This window comes from Acromyrmex echinatior, chromosome 7 (assembly GCF_024713525.1).
Source record: "Acromyrmex echinatior isolate Ae372 chromosome 7, ASM2471352v2, whole genome shotgun sequence".
In the NCBI taxonomy this organism is placed as follows: domain Eukaryota; kingdom Metazoa; phylum Arthropoda; class Insecta; order Hymenoptera; family Formicidae; genus Acromyrmex; species Acromyrmex echinatior.
In genome coordinates this window covers 3,149,135-3,173,667 of record NC_141858.1, presented here as the reverse complement: position 1 = coordinate 3,173,667, position 24,533 = coordinate 3,149,135, and the positions used below count along the sequence as shown (strand labels likewise).

General features: G+C 31.7%; 2 protein-coding genes across 2 annotated transcripts; one reads left to right on the top strand and one right to left on the bottom strand.

The window, feature by feature from the left end:
* Positions 1-8,536: 8,536 nt before the first annotated feature.
* LOC147908987 (protein GVQW3-like) lies at positions 8,537-9,930 on the top strand. The gene has a single exon (XM_087407561.1). The coding sequence runs from the start codon at positions 8,768-8,770 to the stop codon at positions 9,449-9,451; it is 684 nt and encodes a 227-aa protein (XP_087263687.1). The 5' UTR covers positions 8,537-8,767; the 3' UTR covers positions 9,452-9,930.
* An 11,135-nt stretch (positions 9,931-21,065) lies between these two features.
* LOC147908986 (uncharacterized) lies at positions 21,066-22,156 on the bottom strand. Its single transcript, XM_087407747.1, has one exon. The coding sequence runs from the start codon at positions 22,154-22,156 to the stop codon at positions 21,323-21,325; it is 834 nt and encodes a 277-aa protein (XP_087263873.1). The 3' UTR covers positions 21,066-21,322.
* Between the last annotated feature and the right edge of the window lie 2,377 nt (positions 22,157-24,533).

Sequence of the window (24,533 nt, the reverse complement as noted above, 5' to 3'; positions counted from 1 at the left end):
GCTCAAATCGAATCAGATGGACTCAAATCACTATTCCAATCATTGTTGTCGTCACCATCATCATCATCATCATCATCGTCATCATCATCTAAAACAAAATTGATTTTATTCTTTATCGCATAACATCTATATTATATGAAGAGATTTCTTGATTATTTGTAAAATAACTTACCAATTACAATGACAGGAATGTTACACGGAGGTGGAACATTATTTTTCGGTTCAATTTGTGCTCTTCTTAGAGAAAAAAATAAAATATTTTAATAATCAAGATTTCTATAAACGTTTAGTTAATATTTATTTCCTCAAAACTTACTCGCTGGTACTCTCTCCTCTTCTTCTCTCAGAGGATGATGTCACCTTAAACTAAATCGTCCTACTGGATGCCCAGGAGAACGCCCTCTCCGACGCGTTATCGCTCGTCTTATAGTACAGTTCAGTTCTAAATATTATAATTTAATTATAAAGTAAATTTTTAATCCTATTATATATTCGATTTTATTTTAGAAATTATTATTGTTTACCTCTTAGTACAGTGCGTCATTTATAGTTAGCTATATGACCTCCTGCGTCATCCATCTCATGATCAAAACACTCGCCTATTTCTAGATGACGAGCGATTATATTTTTCAGTCTCTTGTCACCACCGCAATGCCCCAGTTTGTACATAATGCACACTAATGTGCTGGAGTATTCACGAAATTTCCGAAAATGGAATAATAATTTTTTACACCATTATCTGACAACTTTGTCAGATAATCGGCAGCAATTAATTTTTTATTCAAGTTGCTATCAATGAAAAATTTGATGAGTCGCAAAGTTCCATTTTTTAAATATAAAATTAAAAACAACTCGCAAATAGTCAACGTAAAATCAATCCATTTTAAAGTCTAAACGCAGGATTAAACTTTGATCAGTGCGTGCTATTTATGTTCGTAGCGATATTCATAAAATTCCTCTCCCCGAAAAGAATCGCTAGAGATATTTTGTTTTCGACTCTTGAGCAGTTCAATGTAGTTTTCCAAGTCTTCCACAACTCAACTTATTGTTAACACAGAATCTAGAAATTATGTGTTTCAATAAGTTCGACTAACTGTCGTGACAAAAAAATGATTATTGGCATCTGGAGTATTTGACATGATTTTAAACTAAAAAAACTTTTTATAACAATAACTTGAGCTCTTCGAAAATATAATTGTAATTGAGCGTGTAAAATGTTTTATCTCTTTATTATACCGTGAATAAAATTTATTCGAAATTAGGTGTTCTCAACATGTATGAAAGTTATAACACATATTAATTTTGTAATACTGAAGATGGCCTGATATAAGGCCGAAATGTATATCTATTTTATTGTATTGTTTTTTTCTATGCTAATCTATTAAAATAAATATTTCGCTAACATCTTGTGCTCGTGGTGTATGCCTTTTTAATCACATTGTTTTAAGAATCGCTAAAAGTTTCTAGTCCCTTCATTGGCCGTTAGATTTTAACAATTTTGGTAATTGATCGCTTCTTTTACTAGAAGTGATTTTCTCGTAAAATTTAGAGAAGTAGGAGACAACAAAAACTTCCTAGTTACGACCAACTCCATGTAATTTAGCTCCGTTTCTTTCCCATAAAAATTATCTCGAAAAGCATCGCTCCCTTCGTATTTACTCTAATAAAATCTTTAGCTCTCATTTTCATTATTATCCTGTAAAGTTTTTGTCACACTATAAAATTTTTATTATTATGGTGAATCACGTTTTAAATTTTTCTTTCTGTTTTCTTTTTTGTTGAAAGGATTCTCACGCAATTTTATTAGTCTACGACAGATGAACAATAAACCTTTCAATAAAAGAAAAAATACAATTTTGAAAATGGAAATTCCTATATCTCGCTTGACAATAATATCACTTGGTTTTTGTTAGTTTTCCTTTCTTCAGGATTTGCCTCGTTATAAGGAAAAAAATCATGGCGAACATTAAACATAACTCCCTTCGTTTAAAACTTTCCTCACATTTATCAATATAACTAATATTTAATTTTCGTATTCTATAAATTTTCGTATACTACACGTTATTTTTTTCCCTTTGTTTATATACAAAAGAAAAATGGAAGACGAATAAATTTTCTTGTATTACCCAACTAAATTTATTATTTTCTTTCGTATTATACCATTTCTTTTCGTATTTCTGTTTCTTTAAACATTAATGAATTTTCTAAAAATGCAATAAATCCAATTGTAAATTTACTTTAAGTTGAAAATGCTTCATAAATTTCTTCTTGTTTTTTTTTTAAAAAACTCGATAGTTATTGATGTACTAATTCTTATTCGTTAGAAACTACCCACGAGCTAAACTAATTTTTTTTTCCTTATGCTTTATTGCAAAAAAATTTTTGGCTAGTCAAATTCCTTCACCACTATTATTTTATAAAAAAAGCAGGAAAAGAATTGTAAAACGTTCTTTTTCGTTCCTGTTCATTCCTATTTATTCTCGTTTTATTTCATTCCTCTCCCCTCCTGATTTCTGTGGGAAATGAATTATTTTAAATTTTTAAGAAAAATTTAGAGTTTATGTTTTTTCATTTTTTTCATCTACGCGCGCAGAATAATTTTGTTACGTAGCGTCGGAGAGGGAGACGATGTCGATTATCGAAAATCCGTTTCATTCGAATCTCGTTAGCCACAGCTTCGCGAGCAAACAAGTACTGTGCTTCTTGTGTTTTTGATTGTCTTGGTTCACTTGAATTTGATATTACTGCGACGTAAGAACAATGGCCAGTCCAAAAAATATTAATAATTCGGACATGAGAATATACTCTATCCCCGATTCTTCTAAGATACGTAACGACGAGAGAAGAAACGCTCGATTGCATATGTTGTTAGCAACAACGTATGGTCTTAACAATTTTACGAAGACGATTCACGTAGGATTACAAAAAACGAACGAAAGAATTTTCAAACCTCTTGTAAAATTGAGTGGACGCAACTCGGACGGAATTTATTTCGACACCAACTGCTGGCAACAGTTTCAAGATCACATGGCATCCATGAATGAGTATTTAAGCAGCGATAACAGAATGGAACCTAACTTTGTTGTTATAAAAAATATCATCATCAGCTTTACCACATCTTACGGGGCAAAATCAATATTGCTAGCGTATAAAGAAGAAGAGGAAAATTCCAACGGAAATCTTCGAAAAGAAGAGGATGCGCACAATTCAACTCCACCGGCGAAGAAACGAAGAGATTACGTATTTGGCAATTGTAATGCAGAAAACTACCTTTCTCGGACTGCAAAACATTGTAAAGTGCGCCGATGCGTTTAAAACAATTAGAATCTTTATCTGATAATGTTAAGTGTGTTCTATATTTAGTTCAAGAAATTCAACTGAAACTACTTGCAAGTTTTATTAATCAGGAAATTATAAAATTAACATTGCGAGGCAATTATGAAAATATAGAGCGTAATGTACGTACATAAATTAACGACTTAACTTTTCTTGATATATATTTCAATATAATATTTTTGGAATTAACTTCATTAAGATATAACGAAATTTTTCATATAATTCTCTCGAAACGAGAATCTTTGGCTTAATTTTCTTAAAAACTTTTTTTAGTTTATTTTCATGCGAACTATGTGTTTCTTTTTCTTTGAAAAAAAGAATTTGTATCAATAAATACATTTTTATAATATATAACATAAACCCTCGTTTTTTAATCGTACCCTCCAATAATCAACTTTTTTCTCTGTATATTTCTGTTGTTATATGTATAACATAGACTTTTAAATAAAGTACAAGAAGTATAATACAAATTCATAAAATCCTTGTCATACATCATAAAAATCATACTCGCTCGAACAAATGAGTCATCACACCGGAGATGATGTGTTGCGTTAGTTGAACATGTTCGTTCCTGTTTTACCTCCCCTATTCTTCCTAGCAAAAGTAAGAGCCCCCTAGATTCGTAAATTTTCGTATAAGATTTCATCTCTCATAAATAAAAAACTTTCAATGCCAACACGTCAGAGACATTATGCTACGCCAACAAAAAAAATGACCGTCATAAAATCACCCGCTATTCATGTCCGATATTCGTACTCTGCTCTCGTGACCAAAAATATTACAGTCCCAATCTTCACTCACCATTTTTTTGGATTTTACTCTCCATTTTGTCAGAGGTCCCACCTTCTCTAATTACCTCGTGGATAGATACGGTGCGAACCAATCAGATTTCTATCAAGTATAGGGCGAACCAATCAGAACACACCATTTAATTATCCTATTATCCCCTTTTACTCCTCGACCAATCAAAGCGCGCCCTTTTTCCAGGTAGACGTCTAGGCCACGCGCCGGAAGGAGACGTGGAAGGGGTTTGTTTTATGGCTGCCCATATATTACTATTGTATAAAATAAAACAATTTTATTTAAATAGAAAAATTTCTTATGAAAAAACATTTGGCGCTGTTAGATCGAGTAAGAAAAACTATAAAAATAATTTAAAATTAGAATGGTAATTAATAAAAATAAATATATTGTATAATAAAAGGTAATTATAATTTAAAAATAGTAATAAAAGTAATAATAAATTTAATCTGAACTTTACACTGAATAAGAATAAAGTTTACTATTTATTTCTTTTTCATAACGCATGTCTTACAAATCAAAATTTATTTCTCTTTAGTGTGTCTATATTACTTCTTAACAGTATTAACAACGTCTATAATTTACACTCTGTAACTCAATCACATATATACACACGCTAGATACTTTAACTCTCATTGGGAATGCTTCTTATTTGACTTATTTCTCTAAATATTCATATTTTTAAATAAATAATAATAAGATTCTGTACGTATAAAACAATGTAGTACAAAAGAAGGGAAAAGTTAATGTATAAAAGAACTTTAATTTAAATTAGCATTAAAAATTCATATAAACAATTACAATTAATAACAAACATTTCGACTCCAATCGAGTCATTTTTCGATATAGTCTTAATATATTGTTCTAAACCAAAAATATGTACATGGTGTTACAATACTATTATAATTTTTAATATTTTTCATTCCGTGTAGTACGCTGCGAGTCATTTTTATCAAGAATCAAAGTAGTCATAAGAAAATTCTTGTCAGTGATATCAGTAAATGTGTTAAGAGTCCATTAATAAAAAAGAGAGAAAAAAACGCAGATAGATGGTAGTTCATTTCGTGGTACAATATATATTAGTTTTTTTAATTATATAAATTATTTTAAGTAAATTTGCAAAAGTAACGAACATCTAACTTGCACGATGTCAGATAACGAAAAAAAAAAAAAAAAATTTTGGCGTACGCCACTGCGACTGCCCTTCTCTCCGCGGACGACGGACCTCCTCGGTCTATCGAAAGCTTGTGGACAGCCCAATATCTTGTGGACAGCCAGCTAACAGTAAATCGCCATTCCTTCCGCCATTCATCCCCTTGTCTATCTATTTTCATACTTATATGGATGTACTTGTTTGGATAATTTAAACATGGTTTTTGGTAAGTTTTTACTTGTTAAAATTCCGATATGTTACTTTGATATGGTTTAGTACTTAGTAAGAAGACTTTTTTTTATCTTTTTTATCGATTAGATATTTTTCCAAGAGATATGTAACATATTTGACTGTGCAATCGTATACGAATAATGCCGAGTTCTACATCAAGACTCACTCGAGCTGTTATTATAAGGAATATGCGGGCCTTATTGATAATTAATTTGTACAGCAATCTTTGTGATAAGTAAATGTCTAAAAAGGACTCAATTCGGTAGCTGAAACTTGTCATGTTTTATTTTTCAATTTAAGTTGTTTTATTTATTTTTATTTTTCTTTATTTGTAATCTATTCTATTTAATTGTGTTATAATTTAAAATGTGTTTGACTCTTACTTTGCCCTTTATTTAGTGTTATTTATTTTGTGATATAATAATTTCATTTAAGAGAAATTTAAACCATTTAGAATAAGAATCCTTCAATAAGTTATACGTATACTTAGATTTCATTGTATAAAAATTACCAGGTGTACAAGTATGAAATGCAGATTTTTTTTCTAAAAAAAAAAAACATGTTAAATTCGGAAGAATGATAAAAAGTGGTTATTCAAAGTATGCTCCATTGCTAGTTACACATTTTTCCCATCTTTCGGGTAATTTATGGATACCACGCCAGTAAAAATCTTCCCCTTTTGCCGTGAATCATTCATCGAGTCATTTTTTCACATCTTCGTACGAACCAAAGCGCTGCTCAGCAAGTGCGTGACCTATCGATGCAAAAGTGGTAATCGGAAGGAGCCAAGTCTGGTGAGTAAGCCGCATGGGCTAGCACTTCCCAACTAAGTACTTCCAACGTGTCGCGAACCGGTTTTGCCGTATGTGATAGAGCACTGTCATGGAAAAAAATGATCTTGCCTTTTTCGATATTCTGGTCGTTTTTCAAATAGCGAACGGTTCAAATCGATCAATTGTTGTTTGTAGCGTTTGGTATTAACCGTTTCAGCAGGCTTTAAGAGCTCATAATAGATCACACCTTTCTTCCCACCAAACACAGAGCATCGTCTTCCTGCCAAAGCGATTCAGTCTTGCGGTCGATGTGGATGGTGTGGGTCTACCCATGATTTTTTTGCGCTTGGGATTCTCAAAATATATCCACTTTTCATCCCCAGTAACGATACGATGCAAGAACGATTTTCTTTTGTATCGTTCGAGCAAAATTTCACATGTGTTTTTGCGCCTCTCCATCTGCCTCTCGTTCAACTCATGTGGTATCCATCTGCCGACCTTCTGAATCTTTCCCATCTCTTATAGGCGATTGGAAACAGCTTGTTGACTAACGCTTAATTGCTCTGCAAGTTGTTTTTGTGTTTGTGAATTGTTTTCGTCTAACAATGCTTGCAATTCTACATCTTCGTACCTTTTTGACGATTTTCCGTGTTCCTTGTCTGCAACATCGAAATTACCACTTTTGAAACGCCGAAACTATCGTTCACAGGTATCTTGCGATGGAGCATGTTCACCATAAGATTCTCGAAGTAATCGGTATGATTAAGCAGTAGTTTTCTTCAAATGAAAACAAAAAATTAATGCTGTCCGCGAATGCTCTTTATTTGGCACAAATTTCGACATATTGAACACAGCAAAACAATACTATGCAAACACTTTTTCAATTTATTACTTATGCGCGTTTGACACTTGTTGATGGCACAACAAAATGGCATATACGTCAAATCTTTATACTACACACTGCATTGGTGCACCATCTGTTGTCTCAAATCCGCACTTTATACTTGTACACTTACTGTAAAGATAGTACTGTTAGGATTAAGTAAATAATAATAAAGATAGTATGATTTGGGTTCTATTTTTTATTTTAATAGTAGAATTTAACTTGGCATCACAGTTGTTCATATCAATTCTTTTATACAAATGACACATATCATTAGATTAATATTCATTATTTATTTAATTTGGCATGGTATTATATAAAGAAATGGGATTTAACTTTGCGCCAGTTCTTGATATCAAATCTTTTATAGGAATGATATCATTAAAATTAATATTATTTATATGATTTGGTGTCCAAATTGCGGAATTTAACTTGGTGCCAATTATTGATACCAAATCTTTTTTATGAATAGTACACAAAATTTTGAGGAATTTTACTTGGCGCCAATTTTCTTGATATCAAATTTTTTATACGAATGATATCATTAGAGTTAAGTAAATAACAAGAGACAGTATCATTTGTGTTTTACTTTTTAATTTGATAGAATTTAACTTGATTAGTTAAGATTGTTGCATCTGAGTTTTAATTTTTCATTTGATACACTAATTTTTTTCAAAGAGTAATAATTGTTGACAGAGAATTAAAGTTGCCATTATTTGAGTTGAAATAAGAAGACCTTCAATAAGAATATCCTTGAAGAAAACTACTCTTAATTGGGTTGGATACTTAGTATTATATAAGGGCTAGTTTCACTAACTCAATTAAGCCGAATCAGTGATCAATTGTTAACCATAAGTGGTCAATTCTACTAACAGCAAACACGATTAGTCAATTTCATGGCCAATTAAGTAATTAGCATTGATGAAACCGGTCCAAATGATTCTTCACGAAAAACACGCATACTTAGCGCTTTTTTATCTTTTTTTAAAAAGGTAAGTTTGTATAAATAAAAAGAAACAGTACTAATTGTGTTTTACTTTTTAATTTGATAGAACTTAACTTGATAAATTAAGATTGTAGCATCTGGGTTTTAATTTTTCATTTGATACATTAATTTTTTTCGAATAGTAATAATTTTTGACAGAGTATTAAAGTTGCTATTACTTGGGTTTGAATAAGAAGACCTTCAATATGAATATCCTTGAAGAAAAATTAACATTACTATTAATTAGGTTGGATACTTAGGTTTTATTCGAGAAACACGTATTCTTAGCGCCTTTTTGAACTTTTTTTAAAAAATGTTTTCTATTATATTAAAAAATAATTTTACAAAAAAAAAAGGGATATTTAAATATGTATGAACATACATCATATATATGATTATACCAGCTTGATCAAAAAGTTTCCGGAAGAGACCACCAGGTGATGCTCTGAGTCAGCTGATTTGAGTTCTTTTTTTTGGCTAGGTTGCCACATCTATCATTGACATTTTCATCAAATTTTATCGCCATAGCTTGACATTTGTAAAAATTACGCCGTCTTGAGTACATCTACCTCTGCGCGTGTTTTCGATTTTTTACAGTTTTAAAAATGGAGTTGAATTTGCAACAACGAGTTTGTATTAAATTTTGCGTTAAAAATGGATTCAATGGTGCGAAAACCTTGGAAATGTTGGGAAACTGTTTCGGCAGTGATGTTCTAAAGAAAACAACCGTTTACGAGTGGCATGAACGCTTCAGAAGTGGTCGTGAATCCGTCGAGGATAACGAACGCAGTAGCAGGCCGTCGACATCGAAAACCGACGAAAACATCAATAAAGTGAGAGAAATGTTAGCCAATAACCGCAAATTAACTATCAGAGAGCTGGCAGAGGACTTAAACATTGCTTATGGATCCGTTCAGGACATTGTAGTTAATGATTTGGGTTTGCGCCGTGTTGCTGCAAAGTTGGTCCCGAAGGAACTGAATTTCATGCAAAAAAGGGACCGCGTTGACATCGCCAAAGACATGATTTCCAAGACTGAATCCGACCCAACATTCATCAAACGCATCATTACTGGAGACGAGACGTGGGTTATGAGTACGACACGCAATCCAGACATCAGGCGAGTGAATGGAGAGCTCCAAATGAGCCAAGACCAAAAAAACCACGTCGTTTTCAGTCGAAAAAGAAAACGATGCTCGCGGTTTTCATGGATTACAACGATATTGTACATCACGAATTTTTGTCAGAAGGTCAGACAGTTAATAAGGAGTATTATTTGGGCGTTATGAGACGTTTGCGTGAAGCAATTCGCCAAAAAAGAAAGGATTTGTGGGTAAACAACTCGTGGATTTTGCACCATGATAACGCACCATCGCACAGTGCCATCATTATCCGTGAATTTTTGGTCAAGAACAAAACGATACTACTATACCATCCAACAGCCATCGAATTCACCCGATATGGCTCCCTGCGATTTTTTTCTGTTCGATCGAATCAAAAAACCACTGCGGGGAACGCGTTTTAACAGCTGAAAGGTAATGGAAAAATCGAAGACGGCTCTGATGGCTATACCAATAATAGAGTTCCAGAAATGTTTCGAGAGCTGGATCAAGCGCTGGCATAAGTGCGTTGCAGTCGCTGGAGAGTACTTTGAAGGGGACAATATCACTTTTGATGAATAAACTTGTATTTTGAATTTTCTGAATGAATTCCGGAAACTTTTTGATCAAGCTAGTATGTGTTTATAAACATACATAAATATTTATGTATGTTTAGACATATTTATACATATTAATGTATGACAAATTTTTTATCGGATGTTGAAACATACAACACAAACAAACCTTGTAAAATTATATAAATATATATAATTTTAATAAATAGTAATATAATAAAAATGTATGGAAACGTATTGTATATAAATTCCGTATTCTTCTCAAGCGCATGTATTTACTTAAGGTTTTATTTCCGTAGAGTTTGTTTCATTGACTTTTTCTATTATCTAAGTTCTGTAATTCTATCCTTCCTTTTTTACGCAATGATCTCCGGTTAATCTTATTACTGGTCATTGTGTCCAGTGATGAATTTGAATGGTTCATAGCCCTATATTATATTATTTAAGAAAATTTTTAACAATTAACAGAACATTAAATTTCTATAAAATGTCACTTTGTTGCAATATGCAAATGCAATAATTAAATGTATTTTTCGTATCGTATTCTATTTTTTTAGATTGGCATCCTCAAAAATTTAATTAACAATCTTGATTCTTCTGTATGCCATAACCGCCAATTTTAACCGATTTTTAAATCTTGTACCTCATGTACTTGAACAAAAATTCCAATCGGATAAATCATCTAAGCTTCATTTAAACTTTGAATATCAACTTCATTTCTGTATGAATAAATGACATATTAAAACTGAAATAATTTACGCTACATGTATCATTCACATAATTATTAATTTTGACATTTGTGTCAATATAAATTAATGCTAGAGAATGATTTGAAGGAACTTATTCTTCGATTTCTTCAAGAAAACTTCCATAAGGCTGATTTAGCTTTATCTTTCTACGTATCAAGGTGCCTTTTCACGTGAGACACTCGTTTTCTAGTATCAAGAAATATCGAACGTAACTTTGTAATCTGTAGAGAGAAGACTTCTGTCATGAGAAGATTTCTGCCATGTATCACCAAAGAGAAATCTGAGAGAGGATATGCCAGCCTAAAACCTGTAACCGCAAAATGCTGCCGCGCACTACAGCCCCTTGTTTACAACCCCTAAAGTGGATGTAAACTGCATAGCTCTGAGAGTAATACGTCTTTTCTGAGGATAATACGTCCACTTTTCAACTCCAGATAATAAATTGATACTCGTTTCAAATAATCGTGCATTCAAAAATTGTGCATCAGAAATATTCATCTCTGCAATTTAACATGCGCATAATGTTTTTTCGCTTAAAAGTATTAACATTAACGTTGTATTATATTTTTACAAATGTGTTAATATTTTACAAATGTGTTAAAATTTATATTTTAAATAAGCTATATACATATGAATTAAATTGTACTTCAAGCATTTCATTTTTATTAAATACATTCTTATAATTTATTTACTTTATTTGTTATTATTTTCTTATTACTAAAATTTGAAAAGCATAAAATGACAAAATTAATCTAAACTTTTTTTATATAAGTTCTTTAAGTATTTAAAATGCAAATATAAGTTTCATTGCGACGCAAAAATTAGGTGTTTAATAAAATAAGGAACAATATTTTGTTAACAATAATATAAATTAAAAGAAGAGCTGATGAGCAAAGCTGGTTAATTATATGCATGTTTGTAATAATAAATTTTTATACACAAAAATTTAAGCAATGTTGAGAGTTTCAATCCTAAATATTTTGTTTATTTACAAAACAATATAACCATGCAATTTTCTGAAAAGTGTCTAAAGCTGAAACTCTATCGAATGATATAAATGTCAATTTAAAAAAAAATAGTATATACAATATACATTTCAATTAAAAATATAATATTACTTTCCTTCTATGATTGTTGCATCAATGAAATTTTACATAATACATCTTGAATATTTAAAGAACTCATATAAAAAAGTTAAGATTTTTGCAATTATCTTATTTTATATATATATATATATATATGTACAATATATACACACACATATATATATATATATATATATATATATATATTTCCATACATCTACATTAGCGCACAGATAAAAAATATTGTTTTTTAATAGAATTATATTTTATACACATTCTAAACCATCGATACATTTTTTAATTTTCATATTATATATATATATATGAGCTAAACGTAGGCTATAATTATATGTATTATATGTATATTTACGTTTACGCAATTTTTCTTTTGCTGTAGCTAGCTGCTAAAGTCTAGATAGAGTATTAACATTTGATATTGATTTGCGTGCGTGCGTGCGTGTACATATACAAGGCATCTCAGCATATATTAAGTTGTTCGGAAAGTTCGTTTCAAATTTGATTAACCCAAAATTGTACGTACATCTTCGTTAAAAATAAAAATTTAAATTTAGAAAAAAGATTTTGAAGCTCGAAACTTCTACTTTCAAAGCTTACTATATTTCATGAATTTTGTAATTTTGATACATACAAAACTATGAATTGAAGAAAATGAAAAAAATTTTTCTCACTTTATAGATCTGTCACGTGCCAAAAATAAATTTGTGAAAATTTTTCGCTATCTATCGGGAAAATTTGAAATTTTCGTTACAAAACTGTTTTTTTTAAATATTTCTACAATTATTTTATTTTAAATAAGAAGAATTAAATAAAAAAAAACAATCTGACTTTGACTGCTCATTATTCCGACACAAAAATCATCGTATCATAATTAAAAAATCAGATAAATATCTGAAGCTGTTCTATCGAGTGATATAAATGCCAATTAAAAAAAAAATAGAATACATATGCATTTGAGCTAAAAATATAATATTACTTTCCTTCTATAACTATTGTGCAATGATTACAAAAGTACAGTCATATTATTAACTCAAATTTATATATATTGTATTTTTTAAATAAAATTGGCAATTATACCATTCAGTAGAGGACAGTTTTAGCATTAGAAATCTGTATCTTTAATTGCAATACGATGATTTGTAACGCAATTATGAGTCAGAATCTTCCTTTTTATTTAACCCGCGAGTAATTCAGAATAAAAAAATCGTAAAAACACTTTTTAAAAACGAATTTTTAAGGAAAACTTTCACTACAGATAGATGAAAACTTTGCAATAAATATATTCTGTATATAATTTTGAGTTAATAAAATTTGAAATGAATTTTCTGAACAACTTTAATATTATTTAACAGACAATTAATTGCGGAAGCATATTATATAAATACAACACATGGAAAAAAGAAAAAAAATGTTATATGAGGTTTCCTTAGAAATGCCTTAAAAGCAAGACTCGGCAAGACTAAACTAACTGATACGATTTATTTAAAATAAAAAATATAAAATAAGTTCCAGAAACTTATTTAAAATATAGAATCGTAGGAGTCGGTAAAATCACTTATACGAATTATTTGAAATAAAAAATATAAAATAGATTCCAAAAACTTATTTAAAATATTAAATGAAGAATAGGTCATAAGAAATTATTTAAAACATAAAATAAGAAATAGGGTCCAAAAATGCATTTATTTATTTAAAATATGGAATAATTTTTATTTAAAATAACTTGTCTTTTATTTTAAATAGGTTTTCGAAAGCTATTTTTTACTTTAAGTAAAAAATGGATTTCGGAAACTTATTTAAAATATAAAGTAAGAAATATGTAATTTAACTTTAAATAAACGTTTCAAATAGTATTTAAATAAAAAATATTTTAATATATTAGGTGTTGGAATTAATTCGTAGCGTTTTACAAGAGATGGCACAAGCAGTACACTATTTCGTTGTTACCTATAGTTCTGTATACATTGTAAACATCTATCATAGGACGTCATTTGCCGTACATAACCTTTCTTGAAATCATAAATAACAATACTGTATAATTCATTGAATATGTCAAAATTTGTGCCAGATAAAGTGTTTTTGCGGGGAGTTTTGCTTCATTACTTTAATATGAACAAAAGTGCAGCTGAAGCTCATCGTATTTTAGTGGATGTGTATAGTGAACATGCTCTGGCTGAGCAAACGTGTAGGAAGTGGTTTGCACGTTTTAAAGCTGGTGATTTCGACTTGGATGACAAGGAGCGACCTGGTCAGCCGAAAAAATTTGAAGATAACGATTTGCAGGCACTGCTCAATGAAAACTCATGTCAAACACTTAAAGAATTATCTACGTCATTGGAAGTTGACTTCTCAACAATAGGAAAACGTCTTAAAAGTTTGGGCATGATCCAGAAGGAAGGACATTGGGTCCCATATGAATTGAAACCAAGGGATATTGAGAGACGTTTTCTCACGTGCGAACTGCTGCTTCAACGGCAGAAAAGAAAAGGTTTTTTGCATCGGATTGTTACCGGTGACGAAAAGTGGATCCATTATGACAATCCAAAGCGCAGAAAGTCATGGGTTAAGCCCGGCGAACCATCAACATCAGTGGCAAAGCCCAATATCCATGGCTCAAAGCTCCTGCTCTGTATTTGGTGGGATCAGAAGGGTGTCATATACTACGAACTGCTAAAACCGCATGAAACCGTTACTGGAGATCTCTACCGACGGCAACTGATGCGCTTGAGCCGTGCATTGAAGCAAAAACGGTCGGAATACTTCGAAAGACACGATAAAGTCATCTTGCTGCACGACAATGCTCGCCCACACGTTGCAAAACCGGTAAAAACATACCTGGAAACACTTAAATGGGAAGTGCTACCGCACCCGCCGTATTCTCCTGATATTGCACCTAGCGACTACCACTTGTTTCGATCATTAGCTCATAGCTTGTGCGAGCAGAAGTTCACATCTTACGAAGATTGTACAAAATGGTTCGATTCCTGGATTTCATCTAAAGATGAACAGTTCTTCCGACGCGGTATTCATTCACTGCCCGAAAGATGGTCAAAAGTAGTAGAAAGTGATGGGAAGTACTTTCATTAATGTATTTTTTAATGCTCATGTGAAATAAATAACATTCTTTCATTAAAAAAACGCTACGAATTAATTCCAACACCTAATAATAAAATAAAAGACAAGTTATTTTAAATAAAAATTATTCCATATTTTAAATAAATAAATGCATTTTTGGACTCTATTTCTTATTTTATGTTTTAAATAATTTCTATGACCTATTCCTCATTTAATATTTTAAATAAGTTTTTGGAACATATTTTATATTTTTTATTTCAAATAATTCGTATAAGTGATTTTATCGACTCCTACGATTCTATATTTTAAATAAGTTTCTGGAACTTATTTTATATTTTTTATTTTAAATAAATCGTATCAGTTAGTTTACCGAGTCTTGCTTTTAAGGCATTTCTAAGGAAATCTCATATAACATTTTTTTCTTTTTTCCATTGTATTTATATAATATGCTTCCGCAATTAATTGTCTGTTAAATAATATTAAAGTTGTTCAGAAAATTCATTTCAAATTTTATTAACTCAAAATTATATACAGAATATATTTATTGCAAAGTTTTCATCTATCTATGTAGTGGAAGCTCAAAGTTTTCCTTAAAAATTCGTTTTTAAAAAGTGTTTCTACAATTTTTTATTATGAATTACTCGTGGGTTAAATAAAGAGGAAGATTCTGACTCATAATTGCGTTAAATCATCGTATCGCAATTAAAGATACAGATTTCTAATGCTAAAACTGTCCTCTACTGAATAGTACAATTGTCAATTTTATTAAAAAAATACAATATATTAGGTGTTGGAATTAATTCGTAGCGTTTTACAAGTGATGGGAAGTACTTTCATTAATGTATTTTTTAATGTTCATGTGAAATAAATAACATTCTTTCATTAAAAAACGCTACGAATTAATTCCAACACCTAATATATAAATTTGAGTTAATGATATGACTGTACTTTTATTGTAATCATTGCGCAATAGAAGGAAAGTAATATTATATTTTTAGGTCAAATGCATATATTATATTAGGTGTTGGAATTAATTCGTAGCGTTTTTTAATGAAAGAATGTTATTTATTTCACATGAGCATTAAAAAATACATTAATGAAAGTACTTCCCATCACTTGTAAAACGCTACGAATTAATTCCAACACCTAATATATTCTATTTTTTTTTTAAATTGGCATTTATATCTCTCGATAGAGCAGTTTTAGATTTGGTTTTTTAATTACGATACGATGATTTTTGTATCGGAGTAATGGTCAATCGAAGTCAGATTGTTTTTTTTTATTTAATTCTTTTTATTTAAAATAAAAAAATTGTAGGAATATTAAAAAGAAACAGTTTTGTAGCGAAACTTCAAATTTTCCTGACAGTAGCGAAAAATTTTTGCAAATTTATTTTGGGCACGTGACAGATCTACAAAGTGAAAAAAATTTTTTTCATTTTCTTCAATTCGTAGTTTTGTATATATCAAAATTACAAAACTCAAGAAATATAGTGAGCTTTGAAAATAAAAGTTTTGAGTTTCAAAACCTTTTTTCTAAAATTAAATTTCGTTTATTTTTAACGAAGATGTACATACAATTTTGGGCTAACCAAATTTGAAACGAACTTTCCGAACAACTTAATATATGCTGAGATACCTTGTATATGTACACGCACGCACGCACGCATATCAATATCAAATGTTAATACTCTATTTAGACTTTAGCAGCTAGCTAAAAGCAGCAAAAGAAAAATTTTGTAAACGTAAATATACATATAATACATATAATTATAGTCTACATTTAACTCATATATGTACAAAATACAAAAATTAAAACATATTGGGAGTACAAATTAGTTAATTTCCCAAAAGCTGGCTCTGGCTGTTGTGAATAGTTCATAGTGACAACTGATTTTGGCGTTTTCAGAGAAGTTAGACATCTGTAATATTCAGTTTATATCGCTTTGAGTTTCATACAAAAACCTTGATTTTTACTGTATTTGAAATGTCGAATTTTGTGTTAACCAAGCAGCATTTGCGGGAGGTTCTAATTTTTTGCTTTAATTGAAAGAAAAGTGTAGCTGAAGCCCATCGAATGCTTGTCGAAGTTTATGGTGACACTGCTCCAACTGATAAATCATATAGGAAATGGTTTCGACGTTTCAAGGATGGAGATTTCAGCGTTGAAGACAAGCCTCGCACTGGACAGCCAAAAAAATTCGAAGACAAAGAATTAGAGGCATTACTCGAAGAAGATCAGAGTCAAACACAAGAGGAGCTTGCAGAATCATTGGGAGTAACTCAACAAGCCGTTTCTGCACGATTGAGAGCCATGGGAATAATTCAAAAACAAGGAAATTGGGTGCCTTATGAACTGTAACCGAGAGACGTTGAAAGGCGATTTTTCACTTGCGAACAGCTGATTCAAAAATAATAAAGAAAAGGTTTTTTGCATCGGATTGTGACTGGAGATGAGAAATGGATATTCTACGACAACCCCAAGAAGAAAAAATACTACGCTAAGCCCGGTCCATCGACCTCAACATCAACACCAAAGCCGAACATTCATGGTTTGAAGATCATGCTCTGTATCTGGTGGGACCAAAAGGTGTTGTTTACTATGAGCTGCTGAAACCTAGCGATTCCATTACGGGCGATCGGTATCGGCTACAATTGATTCGTTTGAGCCGTGCATTGCGAAAAAAATGGCCGGAATACGAGCAAAGACATGATAAAGTTATTTTTCTTCATGACAACGCTCGGCCTCATGTCGCTAAAGTCGTAAAAAAATATTTGGAAACGCTCAAATGGGATGTTTTACCGCACCCGCCGTATTCTCCGGACATTGCTCCTTTTGATTATTAGTTGTTCCGAAGGATGCAGCACGATTTGGCAAGTCATCGGTTCACTTTTTTCGCAGAAATCGAAAATTGGCTCGAAAATTGGATCGCCTCCAAAGACGAGTCATTTTTTCGAGATGGAATTCGAAAATTGCCTGAGAGATGGGGAAAAGTAGTAGCCAGCGATGGACAATACTTTAATTAATCTGTTTATTCATTTTGTTTTGAAATAAATGCATTTTTGAACACAAAAAAATTAGCCGAACTAATTTGTACTCCTAATATATCGATGGTTTAAAATGGTATAAAATATAATTCTATTAAAAAACAGTATTTTTTATCTGTGCGCTAATGTAGATGTATGGAAATATATAATATGAAAATATATAATATATATATGTATATAATAAGATAATTGCAAAAATCTTAACTTTTTTATATGAATTCTTTAAATATTCAAGATGTATTATATAAAGTTTCATTGATGCAATAGTTATAAAAGGAAAGTAATATTATATTTTTAGCTGAAATGCATATTGTATATACTATTTTTTTTTAAATTGACATTTATATCATTCGATAGAGTTTCAGCTTTAGACACTTTTCAGAAAATTGCATAGTTATATTGTTCTGTAAATAAACAAAATATTTCGGATTGAAACTCTAAACATTGTTTAAATTTTTGTGTATAAAAATTTATCATTACAAGTATGCATATAATTAACCAGCTTTGCTCATCAGATTTTCTTTTAATTTATATTATTTATGTTTATTGTTAACAAAATATTATTCCTTATTTTATTATGTACCTAATTTTTACGTCGTAATGAAACTTATAATTGCATTTTAAGGGGATGCTGGAGTGTCCTATTTTATCATTAAATTTTAAAAGCACCTTTCTCATAACTGTGTTTAAGGACTGAAAAATCCTTCTCCACAATTAAAGTATCGACAACAACGCAAAGCGCCAGCTACATTTGAATACGAAAAACGAAAAAAAATTAAAGACTTACAGTTTTGTTATCGGGTTCTGTAGTTAACACATCACAATATGTGTTGCATATAAGAGTTTCAGATCTTGCACGTTCATGAAAAGTAGCTAGCGTATTGCGGAAAACCTAAACGAACAATCCCATGTTTTTAGAAACGCGGTAGGAGTTTTAGTTTAAGAGAAAGGTGCATCCAAAAATTTCGTTTGTATATTACGAGTGAAGCCATGAAACTGAGCAGTATTTTAGTTCCGCGATATTCCGACAGTGGCGCTGTCATGAAAAGTGCGTCGCTGAACCATGAAATGATCTGAATTATCGATCTACTCAGGCCCATATCAATAAACGTGCCCTGGTCAAAGTTTTTTCTTTTGAGAGGAAAAATAATAAAATAAATATGATATTAGTTATTTCAATTTTGTTGAAATAATTTCTTCCTAAACAAGAAACATACCATATTATTTACATATGAATACAAATGAAGATAATTATTTTAATTATACTGGTCTTTTACATACATTTTATTTAGTAAATTATTGATGCATATATATAAAATAACATATATTAGGTGTTGGAATTAATTCGTAGCGTTTTTAATGAAAGAATGTTATTTATTTCACATGAGCATTAAAAAATACATTAATGAAAGTACTTCCCATCACTTGTAAAACGCTACGAATTAATTCCAACACCTAATATATATATATGTATGTATGTATGTATGTATGTATGTATGTATGTATGTATGTATGTATGTATGTATGTATGTGTATATATATATATATATATATATATAATATATAATAGCATAAATACACACGCGTGTGCGTATGTATGCGTGTGCGCGCGCGCGCGCACGTGTGTGCGTGTCATATATACAACACATGTCTAAACTTTATTTACTGAATTATTTACACATGCATATATCAAGGTTCGGAACGCGATGTATGTTTCGGTTGAGCTTTCTTTCTGCTCGGATGTCGGAACGACAAGCGGCAATCTCGTAGCAGACGTAGCATATAAATGAAATTTTCGAATACACTTTACTCTTATACTAAAGCTCGTAACTCGTTTCTGCAAGCATAGTATTGTTCTTTGAGATTTTCTGTAAATCGCCAGCTACTTATGCAAGGTCTGAAATTATTGTATACAGCACATTTTTGACTCGGATGTCGAGTCTTAGTAAGAAGCGCCATTCCTCCTATCGGTCGCGCGCAAACGAAGTAGTATTGCTATTCAACTATAGAAATGGATTGAACCATTGTAAATAAACCAGCAATATATTATCAGCCGGAAACGCCATAATAATATATTTTTGTATATATAGAAATATATATCAGGATCGTTGTTTAGAGAAGGAATCGTGCGTCCTTGCTACATCGACGATGATGCCAGAATCGATAGAAATCACATTCTTGAATTGTAGAACGAATTATTGAAACAGAAGTACGACAGAGTGAGACAGAGAAAAAACAAAAAAGGATGGAAACTCCGATTGTAATCGGTGAGACTCCGCATGCCGAGCTGGGGTTGTCGAACGAAACAGCGAGTCTATCCTTCAGAGTCTCTCTCTCTCTCTCTCTCTCTCTCTCTCTCTCTCTCTCTCCTCCCCCCTCTCCCTCCCGCCCTCCTCTACTCTCTCTCTCCTCTCCACTCCTCTCCTCTCCTCTCCTCTCCTCTCCTCTCCTCTCCTCTCCTCTCCTCTCCTCTCCTCTCCTCTCCTCTCCTCTCCTCTCCTCTCCTCTCCTCTCCTCTCCTCTCCTCTCCTCTCCTCTCCTCTCTTCTCTTCTCCTCTTCTCTCCTCCCCTCCCCTCCCCATCTCTCTACGGTTGCTTGTTTCGAGCGACCGAAAATGCTTTCTAGAAAATTTCGGCCGCTCAATGTGTATAATTAAGAGGAGAAGGAATATTATAGATAACATATAAGTTTTAATAAATTATGCTAATCCTATATCCCTCCAATTTCTGTATAATAACAAAAATAATTTCAAAACACAATAATTTACAGGATATTTCTATGATTTTCCATGAGCCTTATGTATCACGTTCATAGAAAAGATTTGCAAGACCTCGGCGTGGTCTCACGCGTAAGATGCGAGATCTGAATGTTAAAGATCTCATGATCAATTCCTTTTTTCTTTTTTCATAATTTTTTTTTTTAAATAAGTGACATTGTTAACAAACATATATTACAGGCTAAATATATTTTTATTTAATTATTGAAATTATATGTGCATTTCTAAACGTTTTAATTTACCTTTAGAAAAAATCCAAAAAAAATCATGTTTCTGTAATAATGTTACGTCGATCAGTATTTTCTGTGAAATGTTTTTTTTATAATTATCATCCGAAAGAAAATTCTGATAATCAATCAAATCGCAAAAGTGCGATTAATATAATTATAAGGATGATTAATATAATTAAAAGGATGATGTCAATATAATTTTATAATTAATCAAAAAGCCTTTATATTGTAAGATTTGTGATAACAATTTCAAAATAAAAAATTATCTTTATTGTATTCTCTTTTCTTTTTTTTACAATTGTCACTTGGAAAATTTTTAGAGACGTAACTACTCTCGCAATATATCGAAGACTGCCTCTGCAGTCTGAGGGTTTTCTTTTATAAGGTTCCAATAGAGTCTAATCTTATTCTAAAGTCTCACTTCTATTCTTAGAGGCAAAGTCCTAAGGTAGGTTGGTGGACTATGGTCACACCTTCCCCCTTATAAAGAAATTTGGAATGTAATCAAATTTTATAGTTAATCAAACGTTCTAATACGCCTGATTGTAACTCGAGATTTGGGGGTTGAGCAGAGTAAGCGGTATAATGGGCGTGTTGCGTTGGAGCGTGATTTCCAAAGCTACATTGGTTGTAACAATTTCCGAGTAGTTGCTTGAGTAAATTAATTATACTTGAAAATAGTCCAATCTTATAGAGGAATATGAAAAGGATAGAGCCAAGGGCTATGTATCCGGTTAAATGGAGATAATGCTTGAATGTTTCCTTCCAAGTCATAGTTCTTTTATGCTGTGATATTCGGTCTGCTAAATTATCTAATTCGTCTATTGTTTTGCCTAAGGTTTGTAGATGCTCTGGATTAATATGAGTTTCTCTTATTAAGTCCATTGGTATGTCAGTCAGTTGATGTTTTTCTAACGTTTTATTGATTGATATTTTATCTATTAAATGAATTGTGTTGTGAATTTCAATTTCGTCTTTAAATAAGTTTTCGGGTTTCAAAGTTGCAGTTTCGGAAATTGCTGTGCAATCTGGTTCTAAGTGAAGTATAAAATTTTGGTATACTCGTACATTTCGAGGTGTTTTATCGGAACAGAGTATATGCAAAGCTTCTTCTCTAGGTGCAATTCCTATCCAATCTTGATTCGTATGAAGTTGGATCCATAATGTATTTTGAATTTGCATATACTTTGTTGTACATTTTTCTGTATCGCGTTTTGTAATTATTTCAGTAAGACAATTATCTTTTATACCCATTTTATAATCGGGATATGTCCGCTTTAATAGTTGATATTTTCCGAGTTTCTTTGCGGAGCTTAATTCTAATTCGCTAATAGACATAAACGTAGTTCTAAATGGATCTAATAGAATAAGTTTTTGAGTGGTGTCTACTATGGATTGTTTTAACCATCCGTGCCTAGGAAGGGATATTACTTTAGTTAGTTCTAAGAATTTGTCTTCTATTAACGGAATTATCAATTGAATCAGCAATCGTTTTTCTATTAATGCTATCGATATTTCGCTTATATCTATTAGAGTAATGTATTGCGTCTCCTCTAAGGATACGGGAAATTATCTACATGTTTATGTTGCCTCAAAGCGTTGAATAAATCCCTGGGTGATAAAACGTATGGCTTGATAGTTCCGTGTCTTCCGTTAGTAATAAGTTCTTCTGCTTTTCTAATTTCATCAATTAATTTTCTTAATTCGTCGTCTAAATCTAATAAGGATTCATCTATCCAAATATTTGCTTCAATGATCTGAGACAAGTTTCTGAGGCGGTTAAACTGATCGTTTATGCGACTTATCGCGTTTGAAGTTACATCGACAATTTTTTCGTTATGTAAAGTTTTAAGTATGATACTAGTTTGATTTTTAACGTACTGGATAACATTTTTCTGATCGGTATATAATTTATCTAATTCGCTGTTATAATAGTTCGCATCGGAATCGGACAGAGTTCCAAATAGAGTTTTACTTACTTCACCTATGAAGTCAAATAAACCGCGTTTAGTTCTTGTTTTTGTTCTGAGTCCTGCTAGATACAATACATTTTCTAAATCATTCGCTATTTCTTCGAATTGATTTATTCGCTTTATAATTCGTTTTCTGGAAGAACAAATCCAGTTTTGATTATCAAGCTTTCGAAAACATGTCTTTAATAATTCCTTATATGTGTTCTTAAGTATATGGTAATTATCTTCTAAATCGTTTAGGTTATATCCTACAACTATCTTCCACTGCTCGTGATATAATTTTATCTTGCTTAGAGTTTCGAGGTAAATTACTTCATCGTTGTCTAGTTGAGTAATTGAATATTTTTCTGCGCTGTTAATAGGATGACCCTGAAGTATCAAAAGGAGAAGTATCGGGACGATCCATTTCAGATAATCCATCGCCTGGAATAAATGATTTTATATCACTTCGATGGTATTGTTTAATTTCACCGTTTTCCCTAACGTGGTAAGTTATGTGTTTATCGTGTCGGACAACAGGGAAAGGACCTTTCCACCGTGCCTCAAACGATTTGGCGTTGAAGTTTCTTACGAGCACCAAGTCATTATTTTCTATCGGCGTATAAGTTTTGATAGGAAGGTTGGAATTTTGATAGTCGCGTATGCTCCTGCGCGCTTCTTCCAACTTATTTTCATGTTGAATATGCAAGTTTTCGATTTGATTTTGGAGAGTCAATCGCTCATCTTCTTCACTGAAGATGTGATTGGGCTCTCTCCCGAATTGTAATTCGTAAGATGTATAACCTGTGTTTTTATTAATTGTGCAATTATAAGTGAGCATAGCTTGGGGCAGAATACTATCCCATTGCTCTTGTTCTTTAATATAATGCCTTATATATTCGGCAAGTATTAAATGCGACTTCTCGTTTTTCCCATTAGACTGCGGGTGATATACCGAGGTAAGTACGTGTTTAATGTTAAGCCTATCGCAAAGCGTTTTAAATTCATTAGACGTGAATTCAAGGGCGTTATCGGATAGTATCTCCTTAGGTTTACCGAAGTATCTCAGCCAGGAGCACCATAGTGCCCTAATAATTGCTGCAGTCGATTTATCTATAAGCGGTTCTACTAGGATATATCGAGTAAGGTAATCTTGAGTGACAAGGATATATCGGTTTCCTTTATTTGTAACTTCGAAAGGCCCCATGATATCAATGGATATCTTTTCGTTGGGCATTCGAGGAATGTCGGGAGAGGCGTAGAGATAAGGTTTCTGTGCACCAGGTTTATTGTACTGACATTTTTCACATTTATCAATGAATTCTTTAACATCGATAGTTATGTTAGGCCTTTTGCCTGATTTTTTGAAGTGTTTTTTCGACGGAGTAATGTCCGCCTAATATACCAGAATGAGCGTCTGATATAATTTCCTTTTTGTTCGTTATTTCTGTGAGATATTGGGAAATGTGAATACATAATTTATCTCCGAGATAATATTCGTCAATTACCGAAATTAATTTATTGATCTCTTTCTGGTCATGTACTACGTTAACATGATGATCGTCCTCGGTTAGAAAGTCATGCAATCTAATACTCATTTGTCTGTGAGTGGCATGAGGTGATATGTATATTTCGTTTTCTCTCGTGATCTCAGGAGGAGTTTCAATAAAAAGTATAGTTTTGTTGGTCTGCCTACCAACCTGGTTTCTTATTATTATGTGTTTGTTAATACTTGGTTTCGAGGATGAGGGAATGGAAGAAGG

Excerpts from the sequence above, each read along its gene's own strand:
- LOC147908987 (XM_087407561.1), top strand. The coding sequence starts at position 8,768 with ATGGAGTTGAATTTGCAACAACGAGTTTGTATTAAATTTTGCGTTAAA.
- LOC147908986 (XM_087407747.1), bottom strand. The coding sequence starts at position 22,156 with ATGTCTATTAGCGAATTAGAATTAAGCTCCGCAAAGAAACTCGGAAAA.